Raw genomic sequence first — 23,346 nt, forward strand, 5'->3', positions numbered from 1 at the left:
CTGCTACTTTTTTCATTATTCATATGGAAATGATGTGGAAGGAAATACTTGAAATTGTGTCCACAGGCTGTGCAGTGTAGAGGATGATTTAAGAAAATACATCATTCTCTGACATGACACCCGTTTTGTTGTATGTATCTGAATTTCTGGGTCAAATGGGTGGAACAAAAGAATAGCACTGATCTGTACAGAAAGACATAACATTTTCCACAAGAAGTAAAAATAGACTGAAAGGCTCTAGAAGTAAAGGCTCTTTACGTCACTGGTAGGATCAATAGTGCCCCCTCCTGGTTGTTTGACTGTGTCTTTTATGTACTCCTACATGGTGGAAATTGAATTGCATGTACAAGTTACACAGACCACTCTGATGCCAACCAGACTAATTGGTATGTAAAGCTGAAGGCCCGCTGTGCTCTCAAGCTCAGTCACAGAGTTGGACAATAAAACAATAATGTATTCCCTCCTAAGTTAACGTTTATCTCATTAGCACTGAATGTGAGGACAATTGCATCTGTTCCTGCCATTAAAACATGTTACACAGCATGGCACCATAAACAAGGAGGACACATCTGGGGAACAACTAGAATATGACAGGCCTAATGACTCCACTTCACCCAGGATCATTTAGAGGAGCAGGGCCATTCTTTCAGTTCCATTTCATTCACAAGAAAGACAATAAGGAGGACTAAAATGCCAACATATGTTGCCTCATGTATCTAATATAACTGCCTTTTTGAAAAACGGAACAATCCCCTGCAACACAATCATCTCTGTGACCACTGATTTTATGTAACTGCCTCTTACATTGTTGCTGGTGTGTGTACATGTGTTGACAATGTGTGTGTGTGTGATGACCAGCCCTGTATTATTCTGTGTTGTGTGTCTTGCTTTGTAGTTTATCCAGTGCAGTTTTATAACTGTTTGATGTTTTAATTTAGACCTACCAAGGGTCTGCAAATGTGTTACTGTGGTACAATGCAACAATGTCTAAATTGATGGTAAATAGTATGCACGTCCCCTTTACTTACATGTAAATAAATGTGTTATGAGCACCATAGAAAAAGCCTTTTACCCCCTTGTGCCTTATTTCACTCTCAGCTGTTGAATTGCAATTGCAAAATATAAAAATAAATTACACAAAGCAGTGAGCTTGTTAAATGCTAGTCAGTAATTCAAGAATGTCCTTGTTGTCATTGCAGAGGACAACAAGGACAAGATTTAAATCAACTTTTATTTCCACAATGGCAAAAGAGGCTTCTAGCATAGATAATTCAGTTTTGATACTCACTATGCATCATTTTAAGCACACTGATTGACTGAATTTTCGGTAAAACGAAGACTTGATATCTTGATGTGAACCTGGCCGATGTAAGCAGTCATGGCCCATCAGTAACATTCATTTGAGTAATTTTTAACTTCATTTGCTGAATGCTTGCCCAATAATTTATCTGCTTTAAGCTCTGACCTCATGCATGAATACCAACTATTGATCATTGTGGCTGCTATAACCTTTACTGTAGTTACCATAGCGTGTCACTGTCTTTGTTTACCACCTGTGTGGTCCTGGGAAGATAGCATTGTAGCCTTTTCTGAAAATTATTTTAAATCTGCATGATGCAGCTAAAAACAAGGTTTATAGAGCAAATAGAAAAAAACAGTTAATCTGCAGTCCTAACCACTGAGCTGAGGTAAAAAACAGAATCGGGTGACTCTTTTTTAGTTTTCTACAAATGACCCCTTTCGCATTCATGTGCTCCATTGTATATATAAAAACATTCTTTTTTTTGGGAATCAAATATGTTTAAAATACATATTTTTCAATAAATGTATGTTCAGCTGAGGTGGGAGTGCAGAAAGCACTCTGAAGCCAATGTTTAAGCAGAGCAAGTGTGGATTGGAAGTGAGTATTTCTTTCAATTCAGTAATGGCAGTTTCTCCATTGTTTTAATGCATAGAGCAGCCCACATCACCCATGGCTCTGTAGGGACCATGGGTGAAGACCATTATTGTTCAGGTTGAGGTTGGTTAGGCTTATGATGGAAGCCTCATCACGATTAGGTGTGTTCAGCAAGGTTTATGGATTTGTGATCTACTTTCAGGAGAGATAAAAATAATTCTGAAATATTACAGAAGGAAACGCTGCCCCAGTGATGCTGCTGTGCTATTTCGTGCTTCAAGATAGGATTCAGAAGACATCCACACAATAATACACACAGAGTATTGATTTAACAGCATGGGGAGGTAGAAACACCTTCACACAGTGAGTTAGAAACAAAATCCTACAACAAACCTCAAAATACTTACACATGGATCATTTTTAATTGACAAGAAAGCATATTATTGCTCATATTCAACCATATCACTGGACCTGACAATGACGTTTTGTCTAAAGACGAGATGATATTGGGGAAATGATGTAAGGAAAAAAAGATAAATGTATTCTGTGGTATAAAATAAGAAGGTTACATTTCCAATCTCCAAAGTATCCATCATCCATCAGCATGTCATGATAAAAACCACAAATCTATATCCACTTTCTATCCTAACCCTGTTTAAGGTCAAACAAAGCTGGAGTCATTATTTTCCACCACCAATAAAAAAACCCTCTTGTTTTAAAAGAACTGCAGTGGTTGCAATTTTGACAGCTTGGGCCATATTACATAAATATTGCACAAGGGGCCACTTTTAATCCTTCACTTAACAATAAACTACTAAGATTAATTAACTTTACAACTTCAACAGAACTGAAGTCTTGATGAGGAGAGTGTCAACAGGTTTTTCAGACAGGTGGGGGAGGGGGATTTACCCTTTATATCACTCACTCAATCAATCTTTATTTGTATAGCGTCAATTCCTAACAGGTGTTATCTCGAGACACTTTACAAAAAGCAGGTAGAGGACCTTACTCTTTATCTGTTGACATTACAAAATAGCAGGTAAACAGACCATGCTTATCATTTTGTTTACAAAAATCAGGTAAAAGACCTTACGTATTGCTATATTACAAGAGTCCAGCTTAATCCGTCATTGCGTGGAAAGAAAAAAACGTCCCTTTAACAGACAGAAATCTTCATCAAACCCGGGCTCATGACGGAACCACCATCTGCTAAACTGTGGACCCCGAATGGTAGACGATTTCAAAGGAGCTGTACCTGATAACTGAAGGCTTTACCTCCCATGGTATGTTTAGAAACAGTAGGTACCATGAGCAGGCCTGCATTTTGGGAGTGCAATGTTCTTGATGGGTAGTATTGCACAATTAACTTTGAGATAGGATGGTGCCTGACCATTTAGAGCTTTATCAGTGAGAAAACTCTAGATTTTATAGGGAGCCAGTGAAGAGAAGCCAATACAGGAGTAATGTGGTCCCTTGTCCTAGTTCTAGTCAATACATGAGTTGCAGCGTTTTGGATGAGCTGAAGGGTCTTTAGAGATTTACCATACCGCTAAAAGAGAATTACAGTAATACAATCTGGAGTTAACAAATGCATGAACTAGTTTTTCAGCATCATTTTGCGACAAGATCTACCTGATCTTAGAGATATTACGAAGGTGAAAATTAGCTGTCCTTGAAATGTGTTTAATGTGAGAGTTAAAGGACCTATCCTGATCAAAAAGAACTCCTTGATTCCTAACAGTGGTACTAGAGGCCATGCTGATACCACTAAGGGCCGTTATATCATCAGAAAAAATCTCTCTGAGGTTCTTAGGTTCAGTCACAATAACTTCAGTCTTATCTGAGTTGAGCAGCAAAACGTTTCTGGTCATCCAGGTCCTAATTGTCCTTGAGGAAGGCTTCCAATTTACATAACTGATTGTTGTCTTCTGACTTCATGTATAGCTGAGTATCGTCTGCATAACAATGAAAATGTATGGAGCGTTTCCTCATAATGCTACCTTGAGGAAGCATATATAATGTAAAAAGAATCGGTCGAAGCACAGATCCTTGATGCACTCCATGACTAACTTTGGTATACATAGAGGACTCATCATGAACATGCACAAACTAAGATCTGTCTGATATATAAGATTTAAACCAACTTAAAGCCGTCCCTGTAACTCCAAGCAATTGTTCTAGTCTCTGTAATAGGATTTGATGGTCAATCATGTCAATAGCAGCACTAAGATCTAACAGGACAAGCACAGACAGAATTCCCCTGTCTGAGGCTAACGTTAGTTTTAGAGTACGGGTTTCTGAGTTGAACCATGGAGCTAGTCTCTGTCGTTTGATAACCTTCTGTTTTAGGTGGGCGATTGAATCCAGAGTAACTCTCAGTGAGTGCACCGCACTATCTACAAACTGATCAAGCTGAGAGTGACCAAAGTGATTATAAGAGTTTTCAACTGGGTTAGGGCATGGTACAGAATCAAAAGCAGCTGAAATAGCTTACTTAAATTTAGCTACAGCACTATCAGTTAAACTTCTAGAGAGCACTTTTTCATTGAGAGGAGTTAATGCTGGTGAGAAGAAGTCGAAGGTTACTAAGAAATGGTCTGATATCAGAGAATTTTTTTAATAAAACTGTCAAGTTATTAATTTCAATGCCATAAGCTCGAACCATGTCCAGCGTGTGGTCATTTTGGTGAGTAGGTTTGTTTACACACTGGGTGAAGCCAAAAGAGTCGAATAGTGATATGAAAGCTTTGCTAAGACTGTCATTGACAACATCCACATGGATATTGAAGTCGCCTACAACAATTATTCACTTATCACTGCTAAGGACTATGTTTGATAGGAATTCTGCAAATTCAGATAGAAATTCAGAATATAGAATAATTCAGCTTTGGTTGAGTGTTGATTACAAGACCAGAATTAAAAATAGCTGCTGGATTAAAACAATACGTATCACTCAAAGTCACAGTAGAAAGTACCAACAGAAACAGAAACTTTAGCTCTGAAATTCCATAAAAGCTGCTAGCATCCTTGTAATGAAAAGCCAAACAAGCATTTTTGAATTTCAGTCCTGCCAATAGCCAGACATGTGACTAATCAGGGGGAATGACACCCCCAGGATTCTGCGCTTAATAGAAAAGAAATACAAATGTGGTATAGTGGAACAGGCAACCTACACCACCCAGGATGGGTAAACTTTGGAAAAGCTTATCTGTTTTCTGAGTATGCATCCTCAGTTTCATCTGAGTTATCAAAAATGATGATAAAAAAAATAAATAAATAAAATAAATAAATAAACAGAACACTCACATTGACTGTTACAACTAAATCTTCTACAAGGAGTTACATTTCTTTAACTGTCACCCTAATAACATGCACATCCTTTATCGTCTTACAGCTCCTCTGCAGACCTCTCCAGAACAGACACTGAGCCTTTCACTGACTCAAGATAAAACGCTGCCTCTGTGTGTCATACACACAGGCAGCTGCAGCTCTTACCGCCTTTGGCATGAAAATCTCACTTCAGCCATCTGACCTCAGTTTTCAGTATCTGTTTATTCACAAAGCCCCCAAGAGGCTGACAGTACTGCTGCTACTATTAAAAATGACAGCAATAACACAGCATGGCAATCACATATCATTATAATATTGACATAACAGCCTAAAACGTGTCATAATCGAGACCATAACCATATTCCCAGGATGGTGGTAATGCTACAATTGAGAACCGTACCGAGCTAAGAGTAAGACCTCAAAATATATGTGCCTCTCCCTGAAGACATGGCTGCATAAGTGCAGAGAAGCAAGACTTCCTAATAATGTCAGGGAGTATTAACCAGCTCCTTATGGGCAAGGGTAATTTGTTTTGACAAAATTGGTTTGAGATTGGTGGATGTCTAACAGCAGGGGTGATTTCAGATTTTAGCTTTGTGGCGGTGTCATTTTCAGTGTGGGACACAAGGTGTACCCACTTTGTGACATCAGTGATGATGTCAGAGAGACCACTGACTTTAATTCATGTCCAAAGCAAAATGAGCTAAACATGGAGGGCATTTATATCACACAAGCGGTATAACACTTTGGAGAGGATATGGAACTTGTTAACAGGATTTCTAAACTATATGCGTGTGTAATGTGAGTGCATTTACTGTACTTCGGAAAGGAGGTCAGGGTATTTCTATGTTGCTGCTTTTTAAGTTTTGGGGGTATAGCTGTACCACTTGTTTTGTACATTTTGTGTACCTTTATGAAAAATACCCCACAAGTTAGTATTAAGTCTCAGAAAACGTATTATTTGCATTTAAATCCCAAAATATTCTCACTTGTCTCAATATAACAGCTCTGTTGTGCAACCCCTTGTTTTTATTTAATTTTTTCCTGTCTCCTTTTGTTTATTTTTAAAGGTAGACTTTAAGTATTTTTTCCTTGGATGTATTTTACAAGCTATGGGTTTTGTGACTGTTTTTTACTTGAAAAGTGCTTCATAAGCAAACTTTTTTTTTAATCATCAATAATTACATTTTCCACCTGGGAAAGTCTCGCCCGCTCACGTCTCACCCTGCACACAAGCTTTGTCTGTGTCTTTAATTAGAAGGTCAGGTCATTTATGTCGGATTATCTCAGTTTATGAAAAAACAATCCAGTTTACTGCTCCTCTGAATTACCTTATTGATCATTTGCTAATGCTTTTCTGCACCTAACGCCAAACCAGCCTATCTGCTTATAAGAAATCAGTTTCACCTGAGCTGTTAACAAAAATAACATTGGTTTAACTAAAATAAAACAACCTTCAGATATTGTGTTTAGCACAGTTTGGTTTTGATTTCACGAGTATCCAAAGATCATTTAGTCATTAGGATTTGTTTCCTTCTATTTAATTTTAAACAGTCTCCTTTTTTGTGAGCTTTTTGTGCGTGCCAAGACATGTGTTTATTTATCCCTGAAAATGTCAATATCCACTGCATTGCCCTGAATGTGAACTGAACAAATACGGGTGCCAGGCTTTAAACTCTGTGCCAGGCACATTTTAATGTCGAGTAAACACTGTCCTCTAGTGCTCACAATGTAACCCTCCCTGAAATATACACACTCCCACCACACAGGTAAGCTCCCTGTTGCTGATGCAAGAAATAAGCCTTTTAAAGAATCAGATTTCATGAATCTTTTGAAATAACTCTAAAAATCAGGATCTTCATTAACATTTGTTTTGTAAGAAACAAAACCTCATTACTGAGGACGTCAGTGGTTAAACTGGTGGTTTTTTTTCTCCTTTCATAAAAAGCCTCAGCTGCATTGACTTTTTTGTTCCTCTAACGATGCGGTGTACAAATCATGGAGTAATAGCTACAATTGGACAGAAATGTCTATAACCATGGTTTTATTATCAGCTAAACTCTGATGGCTTTTAGCAGGGTTGATATAGTCTGCCTAATGAGGCCAGTCCCAATCACAGAGTGAGCAGCAATAAAAAGCAGGGGATTGCTTCTCCCTCCTCCTCCAAATTACCTGATCAATCATTGACTAATGCTTTAGAACCTGCTGATCTCACCTGTCAACACAAGGTCAAAGTGATCAGATCCCCTGGACGACACAAGCTGATGTGGATCTGGATGTAGGCACAACAGATATGCAATCAGCCCGTCAGGCGGCAAACGGAAGCCCGCAGGATATTAGCGATGTAAATGGAACATAATGGTGCCATTGTAATTGTGCTCATCCTGCTCTGCATTTGATGGTGATGTCTTTTCTATGCAATTCAACACCATCTGGCTAAAACCATCACAGGCAGGAGTATTTTGGACAACCAGCCTTTAGTTAAGACACAATAATTTTCTCTGGCTTGTGACACATACCATTTGTTTCTACTCACAGTTGAGATTTGTTCAGGAGAACCAATTAATGCTCATCACATCTTTCCTCCTTTCACAAAGTTGAACCTCTTGATCTGTGAATATTAAATAATGTTCTACAGCTGCACTGGACGTGTTTGTATGAGCACACACAGAGCTGTGTGGGTGCGGCAAAGGCACTGAACTTTAAGGGCATGCATGGTGACATTGTGTACTGAAATGTGCAAACAGTCCTGTTGGTGCAGTTGACCAAACAAACACAGCAGGTCACACAGACATTGTAAACACTGGTCTCTTTTCGTAGACCCCCCCCCCCCTCCATTATTGTCCATTTTGTTAAAGTTCAGAACTCTACGACATCTTTCAGCATTATGACATAAAAATGTGATTTTCAGAGTATACAAGGACCTGCTAACAAAGACTGTTGATTTGCTAAATTGGTCGGTGGAGCTGACAATCCTCACAGTCATTTCGATTGTGTGTTCTGCTCCAACAGTTTTTTCACTCTGTCTCTTATAAATTGTACGGGAGTGAAATAGATTTGGGAAATATAATGTCATGCAAATTGCCTTTTCCTCTTTTAACAAATTCAAGGAGTGCTTTAAAGTTTGCGTCAGACAGCATCTAAGTTGAGAACAAGGGATTTTAGAACTTTTCTAAATTGACAGGGATTTCATCAGTACTGCTGATCCTTGTCAATTTGAACAATAGTGTCTGATATTTATCATAATAAAAAAAACTAATTACACTTCATGTAGTGTGAAGCTACATTTAAATATTTTTGGTTTCATAAACATGTATGAGATGTTATTTTTTTTTTTTTTTTACAACAATCAAGCTATTTTAAAGAGTACATATATAAATACACATTATCTCCCCTTTCCACCTATTCAAACAGTAATAAAAATGGCAGACTTGCTCAAAAGTTTTGCTCTAAGCTGGGGGTGGAGTTGATGGGTGGAGACACCAGGGGAGGGGAGGATATTTTTTTTTTTTACGCCAATCCAATTTATGATGTCACAAGTTGAGAAAATTAAAAACAGAGTAATAGCCTCTGTGTTGTAAAACTTATGCAGACCACATAAAAAGGACTGGATGGGTTTATTTGAAAGTTTGTGGGTCTGTAGACACTCAGGTTACCCGGATATATGTTCAAAAAACTGTCAGTGGATAATAAAAATTTCATATTTCCCCTCTAATCTTTTTATTGCATGAACAAGCAGTGACAGGCAGAGCTTCATAAAAAATGTTTTGGTTAAATAAAACTAAAAAACATTTGCTCTGCTTAATAATCATGGGAAGCCGATTTATTTGATTTGAGATGAACAAAGGATTTATACTGACAGAATCAGTACAACATCATTCTTGTTTTTTTTGTATATCCAGCATTATTCAAGATACAATATTTTAGAACAAAAGCATGAATTTACACAATGCTTCTTCAAAAGAGGTTGGTTCAAATATTAACATGCTTTGAAATGAATAAATCAGGACCTTTTCAGGCTATTTCCAAACTGGTGACATCTGACGGATTACTGATGCATCTTTTATGATCCTCACTTTCATCACGGGCTGAGGTTCGGCTGTTGCAGTGCTAGCACTGTGAAACGAGGCATCTGGCTCCCATCTGGGCTTTGTTGTCTTCTGCAGCACAAAACATATTTTAGAAAACAAGTGAAAAATGGCATAGCTCATTTGCTTTGCATACAAGTCGTTCCCAAAAAATCCAATGCCAGACAAAAAAAAAAAAAGAAATCACACAAAAAAAGCCACTGCAAATTAGTAGGAACATTCCATTTAGCTTAGTCAGACTGGTTTCTGTAGCTCACATTTTATATACGTCCAAAGCTGTCTATTGTTGAGTTCGCCGTAAAACTGGGAGGAGGCAGGGGAAACGGCACCGCCTGGCGGTAGACTGTATACTAAGGAAAAAACAGAACATATAACCATATAAACACAGCAGTCAAGTCTTGTTACATACAATGCATGGATAAGCCGTTTTGAACAAAATATATGGAGTTACATTTTCCTCAATTACCTCAGGGAAATTGATCTTCACATTGATGCTGTCTGCTGAGGCAGCCACAACTGTTGCAGACACCTCTTGCACAGAGTTTCTCTCATGTTGCTGGGAAAAGCCGAGAAGAAAAGCTATGCCAGGGATGTAGCTTTCAATTCTGGGAAAAAAAAAGTACAAAGCTCCTCTTAGGACGAACTCATACCGTGCATAAGCACATTTGACTCCCAAAGTTCAGTTTATTTAACTACTGAGCGTTTTGTTCCATGCTCTAGCACTGTACACTTCCTTGGCCCTGGCACGGATGGTAGAGGTCAGTGAAGTTGAAGCCACATTTTCTGTGTTGTTCCTGGATGTGCAGACTAGACTGTCGACTCAGTCTGCCTATCTTGTAAACTAAGCATGCTTCATGCCATGCATGCGTTGTCTTACGATTGTTGTTAACTGTGCTCAGCCTACTGTCAGTGCACCCTTACAACACATTAGAGTGTATCAAATTGCATGCACAGAAAATGTTCCCCCATGCATTGTCAGGCACATTTATTTTTCACCTTTCTCTCACAAGTTCACGTTCCTTCTTCCACACAATTTCTCATCCTTTATTCAAACTACATCTGTATTCTTCTCAAGCTTACCTTTTGCCGATCTTTGCCATGGTGTCAGGGATTTGGGTCCAGTGTACTTTGGCATTCAGCGTTGGTTTGGAACCAGGCAGTTGTGTGGTTTCACCTCTCATTGACATTTCATATGACTGACATTCAGCTCCCCATCTAACATGTGTCTTGATCAAACAGATATCAATTATGAAGGTAGCTATTCATAAAATACTAAGATTTCACCTTGGCTTGTAATGGATTATGTTGAAAGTAGGAAATAGATTAAATGGACATTAGTGTTTTTGTAGAGAAAAGAAATACATGAGAATTGAAACCATCATTACTTGTATTCTTCAAACTTTTCTGAGAGCTGTACATCTTTTAAACTTGGCATCAACATTGTCAAAACATCTTCCATGCACATTCTTATTTTATTTATTACAGATGTTAAAATCCTAAAGGAGTACGATTCAAAAACTATTGTCTTTCCATTCCACAAAAAAAGTGGTTATTGTTTCCCCAGTGGAGGGCAGTAGAAAGAAGCTTTATTCAAATCACCGTTTAAGTTTCTTTCCATCATTTGAAGCTGATCCATTTCTTTCTTTTTTTGCCCTTTGGGTGAAACCTGCTTTGGTTTAAAAGGGCCAGGGGATCACTATGTAAATCAGGAAAGTGTTGATACAACTCTCGCAGCATTTGTTGCTCTCTTACTGACATACTGTTAAGTGGGCAAAAGTCTGCATGGGGAGGTTGTCCAGGTGGTAATACTGTAGATCGCTCATGTGAACACAAGAACACAATCCTCAACAATTGTTGGGTAAGTTAGTACTAATTCAAACCTAAATCTAAATATTCCCTTAAACTGATCAAGTAGTGTTAAAGCCTGAACATGACTATACTGTGAACATTTGCCAATGTTAACATGATTCACCTAAACCCTTTTCACCCATACAGAAATCTCCTGTAAAAATCTGAAGATTACCTGGAGGGGCTATATATGTGAACGCAAACAGCCACATTTTTTACTCAAACTTCACCTGGAGATTCTCCTGCCAGACCCATTGTACTTTCTCCGCAAAAAGTCCAAGTGGGCTGATGTGAGAATGCTGAAACATATTCTCTGTATTATTCACATTGAGGCAATGGGAGGGGGAGTGATGTTTCTTTACTGTGATCGCCGCAAAGTGCATAGAGGGTCTGCATGTAACCACTAGGATCTCCGTGCATGTAATTAAGCAGCTACATTGTGTTTTCTGTTCGCCAGCATGTTGTTCTCTGCTCTTTTGTTGATGTTGTCGTTACATTTGACTACAAAAGCATTGCATTAAAATAAAGGCAAATATTGACATTATAGCATTGTATAGCACACTCTGTTGCTTCATTCACTACTTCCTCGTTTTTTTTGTTTTTTTTTCACATGACGTCTTAACTCAGAAATTCACCCGCCCTCTGTCCAGTCTGACAGGGATAGTCTCCAGTTTTGAGGTGCACATCTGAACAACTTGGTCAGGAGAATCTCCGGAGCACTAGTCCCGTAATTATCTAGATATTATCCAGAGTCTGTATGTGAAAACTGCTCTCATACGCCATGACATTTGTCAGGAGGCTCAGTCAGAACTCTAGAAGATTGTTGCTCATCTATCAACGATACTGTTTATATTTATTACAGCTGATCATGCTGCCATATTTAATGAGTTGGGGTGAGTAATATATTACTGATTAGTATGAGCTCCAGCAACTTTAAACAAAAAATTGAAAATCAAAACAAGTCTGAGATTGTCATGGAAATTGTTAATGATGAAATTAGTTAACAACAATCATTATTTAAATGTATGGCTTCTAATGTGTGCAGACAAAAATGTATTCTGCTGGTTTTATGTATGTGTTTCACATCTACCTTTGCCTCAGCATGGGCGTGCACGATGGCGTCGACGCACATCTTCCAATTGGTGTCTTCTCCAACCTGGGACAGAATCAGCTGGGCGCACTTAGCTTTTACCTCTGGTGTGTAGTAAATGGATGCCTCATAACCATCGAGCTTCTGGTTGCCACTCATGGCAAAGGCTTGGATATTGAAGACAGCTTGAGATGTTGAGTTTGAGCACTATTGGATAGGAAATAAATCGGTCTAGAACACAGTAATGGGGCTGAGTTCATAATGTACATTATCTGCAGATAATCTATCATGTACACTTATCCGTGGTTTGAGCCTACCTCAGCTGAAAGACATTGACAAGCATTGACATTGCAAAAATTAACAAAGTTCCATGAACATATTTTGGGTCAGTCTCTATGGAGCATGTTTAGCATACTTGCATTCTGCTGTCTTGATGAGATCCTCTGGCACTCGAGGGTGAATCAGAGGACAGACTTACTCGCTGGATGGCTTCCTATGAACACAATTAAGCAACAAGATAATGTGAATGGATAAAACAGCAGAGCAGGTGCAGAGATAATAACATTGCAAGGGTAGCCAAATACCTTGGAAAGCCTCCTCAAAGTCTCAAGCAGTTGGCGACCACTATCTGGATGTCTGCTCGGGCCAGCGTTAACCTCAAAGTGGATTTTGTCAACAGCTTTGATTGCCTGGACTAATGAACGAGCACAGGATACATTAGCAAAAAGTTAAGGTAAGATAAGAGATAAGATAATCCTTTATTCATCTCGAAAGCGGAGAAATTAACAAAGAGCAAAATATAAAGAGGTAGACACAGAAAGTGAACCAAAAAAAAAATACATGGAGAAGCACAGAGCTGTTTGTTCATAAACGTATCTCATGAAATAGCATGTTAACACTTTCAAGTCAATATCAAGACATTCAGGTCAGGAAGGAATTTAAGGCACCTCCTTCTTTTTGACACCACCATTCAGGTCAGTTTCCAAGAATGACATTAAACATTGCAGATTAGGGCTAGACAATGTTTATTAGTTCAGAGAATTTGCCTGCCGATTTTAGGAATAATTTGTTTTATTTTATTTTACTGAAAAATGAAAAATGACTTTTTAGCGGATGAAATCAACCGATAATAATGGTGTTCATTTAAATATTACCAAGCCTACACTTTCCGACACAGTATCTGGCAATATGTGAGCAGCCATTGAAAAAAGAAGGCAGAAGAGCAAGGAAGGCAGCCGCAACAAGCTTACGAGAGAGTTTACATAGCCTCCGCAGTGGGGATGTTTTTCACTGTTTAAGAGGAAGATAACAAGATTGCAACTTGCAAAACGTGCTGCAAGGATTCTGAGGGGAGGAAAAAAAAGTCTTCAAATTTTAACACCTGAAGAGACATCATCACAAAAAAGTATTGTTGAAGGAGTGCGAAGCAACAGTAGCTGCTAGCATTAGCTTAAAGTCAAAGGCCAATAAAAAAAATACAATTAAAAAACAGGCCTTTATCGGTATCAGCCATCGGGAGCTGGTACAGTTATTGTCTAAAAAAAGTTCATATCATCCCCACTGCAGATGCATTTTTAGCAGTTGCTCTAAAAACACAATTAAGGAAGCTTAAAGGGATACTTCACCCATTTGCATGAAGCTGTGTATCATTAGAAACATTCAACACTACTACCATGTTTCTAATGACACAAAGCTTCATGCAAATGGGTGAAGTATCCCTTTAACAGTGTAGGCAGAGTAAGTTTTTTCTATTATGATTATTTTCTATTATGATTAAGTGGGGTTAGGACACACACACACACACACACACACACACACACACACATATATATATATATATATATATATATATATATACTGTATATATATATACTTTATATATATCATACACTCAGTATGTGAAGGACTTGTTGTGCATACCTGGTGTTACTTTTAAAGCCATGTAGGTGTATCCGAGGAAATAGTACAGTGGGTATTCTTCATGATAATATTCTCTCTTTAACTCAGATTCCACACAGAGACCGGTTCCATAGATGTTACTCTCAGTACACAGTTTGCTTATCGGATGCCAGACGTTTGGTGTAGGAAACTGTTCAATGAAATCACTGTAAGTTTAAATAACAAAGATATTTATTGAAAATGTAATATTTTTCCCTGAAGGTAATGGTACCTGATCAGACTCAGGCCTCACTACAGTGGGGCCCATTTTGATGACTTCATCATTGGAGTCCGTAATGTTGGGAATTATTGCTGTCATCCTTGCCAAAGCTGGCTCCTCTTTGTTTCTGGAGACTGCATACACATTAGAGCTGTAAGTCAGCAAGAAGAAGGAGAACAATTAAACTAAGCATATTGGCTGCATTTTTTTTCAGGGAATAATTCCAAACATAAAGCAAATTATAATTTTACATGATGGTTTTGGAGTGATTGAGAATCTCCAACTGGCGAGGCTTTTCAGAAGGTGTGCTCAACTTCACATATATATACTGTACACACACACACACACACACACACACACACACACACACACACAAACACACACACACACACACACACACACACACACACACACACACACACACACATATACATACATACAAACATACATATAAACATACCTGATTGAAAAGAGCGAATACTCTTTCTTGGATACAGGAAAGTCCAGTTCAAACTTCTTTTCTCTTAGATTAATCTTGGCAGACAAATTCCATGGTATGGCTAGAGGAATTTTGCTTTTCAGCTCAGTGGCACATTGGAAAAACTCTGTGTTGATGCCATAGAAAACCCAAAAATCCTTTGAGTAGCTGAAAAGATTAGTGTGGTTACTGTAACTGTACAACAACAGTCAGATAATGAAGAGTATACAAAAGGCACATTTACAATGATTAGGTTGACTCAAACGTACAGCCCAGAAAGATGGTTTGCTAATGATTTTTCTTGGCACACATATGTTTAACCTGTTTAAATTGAAATTGATTTCATATAGCTTACCCAATAAAACCATCTGTGTCCAGTAAAATTTCAGAACCCAACAGTTCTCCAAGGCGTTCAGCAGGAGGTGGGTTTAGTTTGGCTTTGGCTAAAAAAAAAGAAACAATTTTTGTGCTTTAAGACTTAACTTCAAATCAAGTACAGTATTTGTTTCTTCAATAGATATTTTATGTGAAGATGTTGTCTGCTGTCGGATTTTACTAACTATTAACTGTGATGCCACTGATGCTTTCATAATATTTGCTGATCTCCAGTGGGAGTCCAAGGGTGGTGGCTTGGAAGTAGCGAACCTCAAAGGTTAAGAAAGCCTTTGTCCAATGCCATGATACTCCCCTTTGCAGATTCTCGATCATTCCCCACAGAAGGGTTCCTTTCCCTGCAGAAAGACTGCCAGCCTGCAAGAAAGATCAAAAGGAGAGCTCCATGTAATAGGCTTTGTATCACATGTATGAAAATGTTGTCAAAGACTGAAAATGCTTATATATAAATGGATCATTCTTAATGTTTTTTTTGTATGTGTTCATTTATGCTCTCACCGCAATTATGTACCGTATGAACTCTTTGTTGATATCCCCATAGAACCACTCTTGTCCAGAGGCGCGAGCGTAGGCAGAAAGAATAGGCTTGTCATTGGGCAGGATTTCCCAGTTTTGAAGCTGAAATTGTGGTCAACACATTGTGGTCAAACAAGCCAAACAATCTAACTCCATATAAGATAAGTTTGTACTTACCACACTAAAAATAGCCTGAAAGTCACTATAACCAAGATCTCCAGTAAAACCAGGAATGCCAGCTCTAAAGAGCTCCTTAATTCCTTCAGCACTGATCCCCAACTTTAGTATAAAAGAGATGATGATTACCATTCATGATGGGAATGATTATAAGAGTTTTAATGCTAATGTATCACTTCATACCTCCAGTAGTTGCAGAATTCTACCAATGAAAAAGAATTTTCCTTTCACCATGAATTCAGTGGGAAAGACGTTTGTTGCACTTCTTAGCATGAGCATTTCAGCGGCCGTTCCAATGAGGAAATCATCTGTTTGGGAATACAGCAGTGTCATGATGGCTGCAGAGAAATCAAAGAATCCAAGCATGTGTATTTGAGCATACCGTTAAACCAATCCATGCGCAAGGCTTTGCTGTAGTAAAAGCTGAGACGACCAAACTTAGGGGCCAAGATTTTCACAGCAACATTGCAAGCAGATGAGCTAATTTAGAGAAAACAAGAAAGAAATTTGATTGCAGAAGAACATTGGACATTTTACAGCAAGTTCTAAAAAATATACAACTGATTGCATGAGCAGTTTTGCTTACAGAAAGATATTGTCAGGAGTACTGGATCTGGAAAAGCTCTTCAAGTAGGAGTATGCAAAACTAGCGACATGGAGGTCTTTTTCCTCCTGCAGATGTGCAGTCACTGTGGTCACCAGAGCCATGGATGGCTTAGTGTCAAACAGTATTACAAAGGCCAGCATTCGGATCTCAGAAGGAAGGTCCTTTTGCAGGAACATAGTCATGGTGATGTCTTGGACCTGAAAAGACATGAAAGTGATTACAGAAACATATAAACCACACATTCAATCACATGTGACGGCTGAGAAAATGTATGTTTTGTTCAAACATAGGCTTTGTTATTCAGGGAATAGATGACATGGTTGATTTCTGCAAACACCTAAATAGAAATACTGAGAGGATTAAAAGTCCTTCTCAATGAAAATATAACATGACAATAGCACAAAAGCCATTTTCACATGAATGAATATTATTCTCCTCTGCCATAAAGCAGAACATTAAATTCTCTCTTGGGGATTTAAATAGTTTTCTACTGTGAGTAAATTAATTTTTAACTGAATTTGACCTCATCAGAAAGTGTCTTTTGAGTACAGAGTATGAATTACCATAAACACATTTGAAAACCCTCCCTCCCTTAATGATAAAAGATACTGCTGTACAAAGCCTTCTTTTATTCATGCAAGCCATAGTATGGGAATTTTCTTACACTGTGAGGGTCTCTTGCAGCAATAAGTCTCATAGACTGCACAGCAGCGCTCAGCACAGGAGGCGGCAGATCCACAGGGGTGGCAGAGACTCCAGGGAGGAAGCGCATGATGGTTTTAATGCTGCCTGGGTGGCCAGCATTGCCCAGAGCTTTCAAAGCGAGAACGATGTTTGTCTCATTGCCAGTCCTCAGACTTTCTGTGGCCAGGTCCAGCAAAGGCTAATACACATGTTTAATGGAAACATGCAGTCAGTTTTCTCAGGTAGTCAGGGCCAAATTATATTTTGACATTTTCCCTACCAACCCCAATGAATTCTGGTACTGTTACTTGTTACTGTTTTTTGGAATTACTGTCTCAAATATTTGTCATTTCAATTGTTTTTCCTTTGTTCAATTACCTGAACAGCAGACACTGGACAAGGTGTGTAATAGTTACAGTGCTTGTACACCAGAGAGCCATAGTTAAGCACCACAGTTTGCCACACATAGACATTGGATTTAGAAAAGGGCATGGTCAGGAACATCTGTAAAAGAGACAGCTTTTCTTATTTGGTCTTGAGGGAACATTTCCATGTCTTTTGTAGAACATTTTCACATCTTTCCTAAATATTCAAAATACATCATCCTCTTTGGCATGAACTTACTTTAGCCATTTCAACCAGCTCAGGAATCGGCCTTAGATGGTTCATAGCCAGGACAAAGGTCCCCACAGTCTCAGCTACGGTCACATCCCCAGCCTCAAACCTACTTTGAAAGAACTTCAGGATTCTGGCATCGTTGACCTCGACAACCATGTCCAAAAACCAACGTCTAATGAGCAAAACAACAAAGAAAGAGGGTAAATGTGGCAATTTTTCAGATAAGAAATATCCTTCAAATAAACCACGAAGATAAAAGTACGAAGGAGAAAGTTCATCTGTCACGTTTAATTGCACTTGTACAGGATGACTGCCGAAATCTTAATGAGCAAGAAAAGCTGTCTTTCAGTCATCACCTCTCTGTCATCAGGCCTCACAGGATAATAAATCATTCATCAGCGGTAATATTCCAGACTACATCCTTCCTTGACTAAGAGGGAGGATATTCACCAATTAGCTATTCAGTCGAGTGTATCAGTGTCAGATATAAAAGATAGCCTTGAACGACTTAGTTTGCTATCTTGCAACACTTTGATTAAAAGCTTGATTCAAGAACATCTATGATGGATTTTTACTTTCAATGCAGTATTCTCATTTGGTCCCAAGAGAGGCTGATATAATGGGCTAAACACTTTTCAAAGCTCTCTCTCTGGATGAAGTGAATTCAAACACCTAACACCATCATTACAAGTCAGAAAATACATACATTGTTCTGCTATTTACTTACTATTGATCAGCTCAGTGTGGTGACCGATATCTTTGGATTAATTCTCATACCATTGAAAGTGCAACAAAAGTGTTTTTTTTTTATAGGGAAGTCAGTTATATTTAATTAAGATGTTTTTTTTCTCACATGTCGTCAATAATATTAGCACTTTAAATTACTGCCCACTAAAGTCAGTGTCATTTGTCTATAATGGCCTCTTCATAGAAATTTACATTTCTATATGGTTGGTAATTTTTGAAAAGTGGCATGATTTTAAAAGTAGCATTCCCTCAGTGCTCTGTCTACACCCACCCCCTTACCTTTGTACTCCCTCAAAAGCCACACCCCTCTATTACATTCAAAACATGATTGTTTTATCAAATTGGTACCTCATGGGATTGGTAAAAGTTTTTAAACGCTTACAACTACGACAGATGACAGATTTTCCTCATTCCTTTCCCAGAGCACACGAATTATTAATTTCTGTCAAAACCTGAAATACATTTCAAAACATTCCAAAAAAGTGTTTCTGGAGAAAATGACCAACCCTGCCTTTAATGTTAGATACTTACTGTTGACTTAAACTCCTGTTGTACCACTCAATCTTCATTATTGGAAAATGATGAGACAGGGCCCCATAGTTTCCACAACACAAACGGGTACTAACCTGTACTCCTCGTTTCCTTTGAACTGCTTCCACATAGCTTCTAACCCTTCATAATCTATTACACGTAGTAGCTGGTACACCTTTATGGCATCCTCAGTTGTAGCACTGTCAATGTTGTATTTATTAGCTTCAGCCAGTTTCTTGACCAGCTCAATAGCCTATAAAGTGGAACAGAGAGTACAGCTTTTTAAAATGAAAATACAAATCGTTGACATCTTAAAACTAATTTGTACATGTAAATCTTTTTTTTGTATATTTTAGTCATCTGTGCACAAATTAGACAATAAATCATTTTAATCTCAAGGGCTTCCTGCTCCCGTTGAGAGCAAAAACAATAAATCTGAATTGAATTTAACTACAGTTTATGATTTTCACCTTTGGAAGTGGGTTCTCCAGGTTCTGCATCATAATGGGGACATCAGCCTCTGCCTCAACAATCTTGAAAACAAGGCTGCCCTTGCTTTCCATCGGTCCATACGTGAGCGCTTCAGTTGTGTCATTCACACCAAGCAGCACAATTTCCTTACTGCAGAGATTATTTACAACAATCAATTTGTATTGCAGACAGGAATTGTGAATGGGCAGGCAGAAGGTATAGATATTTCCTTAGTCTTACGTTGCTTGCATCTTGAAATTACCGCCCTTCACATTGAAGGGACTAAAGTGTTGCTGCTCCAGGCCTTGAGCCTTTGTAATGACACCTCCCTCTGCCGTTGGTTTGATGGTGTAGACATATTTCATGGTTGATATGATAGATTCCCCTTTCTAGATAGGAGGACCCAAAGACAAAAACAGCACACACTTTTAATCTGCTAAATTTGTAATTGTGATATTAAGTGAGTATTCAGTGACACTAACAGACCTGTTCGGCGACTTTGTCAAGTACAGCAGTAGCCATTCCCCTGTAGATGACTGCTTTCTCTTTGCAGTCATTCAAATCCACAACCTGAGTGATGGTCATGTCCTTTGTTTGCAGGTTTTCCTCAGTAGCATAGTTGCTCTGACACTTGCCATGGATGCCAATCTACAAACAAAATTAAACTTTAATACAATATTTGTTAAAAGGTCATTATGCCACAGTAAAAGGGCCGGTTAATCTGTTCATTATTGATTTACCTCTTCAAGCTCGTAATACTTCTGTGTGGTCTTTACAGTGACTTGGAAGAAACCCAGTATTCCTCTTACAATGTTGACAATGGTGTCAGAGATCTCAGCAGAGGCATGGATGTTACCAACGTGTCCACTGGCGTAGTCAAACATGAAGGGTTTGACAAGCTGGGCAGCAATAAGCTGGGTGAGTTTAGGGACAGCAGTGAAGTTGTTCTTCCCCGGGAAGCCATTGAACTCCTCAAAGGCCAAATCTGACAACTTTTAAAACAGGAAAGGGAAGGAAATTGTCTTTGGGGTTGTTTTTTTTTGCACACATGCAACTTTTTCTAGTGTCAACAGGCAAACTTTCTCATCTGATCTGAGCTTAGGCTATTTATTGAGACTATCAAAGGTATAAACTCAGTAGTTGCTTTAAAAACTTTGGCATATTTTACATCATTAAGAGACTCCAAAGGCCCCTTAAGGTTTTCAACAGATGTTTACTAATTGGTGCCCAAATAATTAATAACACATGAATACAAGTTTAATGATAAGTGATGCACTTATAACTGCATAATTGATAAATGATTCAGACATAAAATTAACAACCTGTCCCTGTTCTTGCGTCACTACTCACTTTAAGCACTACTAAGAAATGTTGGTGGTCACCCTTACCTGAAGAAGAAATGTTTGTGCAGACACACCAAAGATCTTGACCTTGCATGAAATTCTCACACCCGACTCTGCAAGGTTTGGCATGCCAAGTCCGAAATTCACCTCTCCCACATATTTGTACTCGTAGGCTTTCTTTGGGTTCAGCCTGAGATCTACAATTATTTACAAGTTTAAATTTAAATCAGTTCTTTTTATGGTAGTTGTTTAAGAAGAAAACATTTTGATTCTTTGAAACATAAATGAAAGAACTCACCATAACTGATGCTTTGACTTGCTAAAAAGAATAAGAATAAAAATAGTTTTAGAATCAACACTTGTATGATTATAATATATATCCGGAGATATTATTTATCTATTATTATAATCTAAATCACTGGTTCCCACCCTGGGGTCTGGACACAATAAGTAGGGATTGTACTGAAAACAACTCAAAGTGATGTTGCACTCTCTCGTCAAAAGGATATCGTAAGAATAAGAGACAACGATTGTCAAGATTATCAAAACAGAATAAAAGACAAATAAAAACCATGTAAACGGAAATGTAACCATAGAAGATTTTTAAAAAACCCAGACTTAACTAATTGAAAAACAAAAGATGCAAATCTATATTCATTTATTACAAAACAACAAAGTTAGATACATGACTTAGGTTAGGTTACTCTCTGTCAAAACAGTACCATGCTGGTGACATAGGTCATTCTGTCTTTAGTTTTATCGGCCTTTATTTACTACTTATACTTTGGTTCAACCGCAAATCAATTCAACATTCAAAAATATCCACTTTGAAAAGTGTCTCTGACTGAACGGTGGAATTAACTAAATATATAGCCAAGAAGCAACGGTGAGTAGATGGTTCAATTGACCTCATGTATAACAAGGCTGAACTGTAATATACTGTTTACTTACTGGCAAGGGCCACAAGGCAACAGAGGAGGATCCTCCACATGGTGAAACCAAGAAGTAAAAGCAAATATCTCAAATTTGTCTTTTATATACAAGTGTGGGTTTCCGTCAGGGAAGTGTAAGAGGGAAGGGGTCTGGTTTAAATATTTGACTGATTCAAAGCAAACATGGGTTGTCTGCAATGTGCCATGTCAACATGGCTCTACCTTGTTGACATGTGACATTGTCACAGTGACATAATTAACATGTGGCAGACAACAGTCTCTCAAGTCTTTATTGAAACTGATGTTTCAATGAAACTGAAGTTGTGACAGTTCTTGAAACAACTGTGGCCTGTTACATATTTCTACTGTGCTAAGTTTCTGAATCTGAGTTTACACCACCAAGAGGAAATCTTTATACTTGCCAGTCATGGCTAGTTTTCTATTTTTTATAAAATAGAAATAAAAGCATGTTGTTGTTTTTTTGTTGCGTACATATTAAAACAAATTTTCATTTCTCAGAAAATTTGGTAAACCGTTTTTTTCACACCTGAATGAACCGAGTGGGATCAACATCTATTCTCTCAGTGAAAAGCAGCCACACGTTGAAAGGAAGATCCCTGTACTTCTTCAATATCAGAATTTTAAAGTTGCCTGGTCTTAAAATGTCAACAGTCTGCCTCTTGGCATCACAAAGCTTTTATCAGAACAATGTAAATCAGTGGGGTACATCTCAGCTCTTTATGCCATCTTTAAATGCCTCCTTCAATAGCCATGGTTGTATGTGCTGATTAAGGATGACATTCAACACTAATCAGTTTAAGAGTCTGTTCTGAGCTTCTTTTATTTTCAAATTGCACAATGGAGGAGGGCCTTAGTAACCACATTTAAAGACACTCTTAGTTAACTGAGATTTTATGTATGTCTATTCAGTATCAACCAGCAGAGGGCTCTAATGTTCCATTTTTGTAACAACATTTTGTAACAACAGAGCAGCTTCCATTGTATTAATGTTGCAACACAAGGACAGAAAACCATATGCACATTAAAAACCATTTCAGACATGTCCTAATTTAACAATTAGTAACACTAAACGTACTTGTATTCAAGTTTTGGATTTCAGTCCATTTTCTTCAGTTATCTTCCAGGGTGAAATGAAGTCTGAACATTCAGCAGTCAAGCTCTGCTGAATGAATCAAAGAGCAACTGGGAGAGCTGGACTGTTTAACATCAACAACTACATTGTCTGAACAGAAGCACAAGTTACCCAATGTGAATCCGCAACACTGTTGGGCATAGCCAATGGGCATAGCTAATGGTAGCAGAGGACACAACATTTAAACTTAACTTTAGGCTAAGTCACTTTTATCCTTTTTTATTGCATTTAGGCAGCCCTCTTCTTCATCCTACTAGTGAAAGTCATCACTCCCAGCTAGAATCC

At 38.2% G+C, this 23,346-nt stretch overlaps 1 protein-coding gene across 1 annotated transcript; it reads right to left on the reverse strand.

Moving 5' to 3' along the window:
* Positions 1 to 9,018: 9,018 nt before the first annotated feature.
* vtg3 (vitellogenin 3, phosvitinless) lies at positions 9,019 to 21,967 on the reverse strand (the record flags this gene model as incomplete). The annotated part of the gene is made up of 28 exons (XM_079351094.1): positions 9,019 to 9,387; positions 9,573 to 9,665; positions 9,782 to 9,920; positions 10,396 to 10,541; positions 12,254 to 12,460; positions 12,669 to 12,746; positions 12,838 to 12,947; positions 14,174 to 14,342; positions 14,424 to 14,562; positions 14,872 to 15,057; positions 15,245 to 15,332; positions 15,450 to 15,639; positions 15,781 to 15,900; positions 15,976 to 16,077; positions 16,159 to 16,283; positions 16,358 to 16,455; positions 16,562 to 16,779; positions 17,247 to 17,465; positions 17,645 to 17,770; positions 17,891 to 18,056; positions 19,258 to 19,415; positions 19,633 to 19,783; positions 19,874 to 20,022; positions 20,120 to 20,281; positions 20,374 to 20,625; positions 21,022 to 21,173; positions 21,275 to 21,295; positions 21,928 to 21,967. The coding sequence occupies 27 exons, from the start codon at positions 21,965 to 21,967 to the stop codon at positions 9,576 to 9,578; spliced, it is 3,801 nt and encodes a 1,266-aa protein (XP_079207220.1). The 3' UTR covers positions 9,019 to 9,387; positions 9,573 to 9,575.
* Positions 21,968 to 23,346: the final 1,379 nt, after the last annotated feature.

Source organism: Symphodus melops, assembly GCF_947650265.1.
Source record: "Symphodus melops genome assembly, chromosome: 8".
Lineage (NCBI taxonomy): Eukaryota > Metazoa > Chordata > Actinopteri > Labriformes > Labridae > Symphodus > Symphodus melops.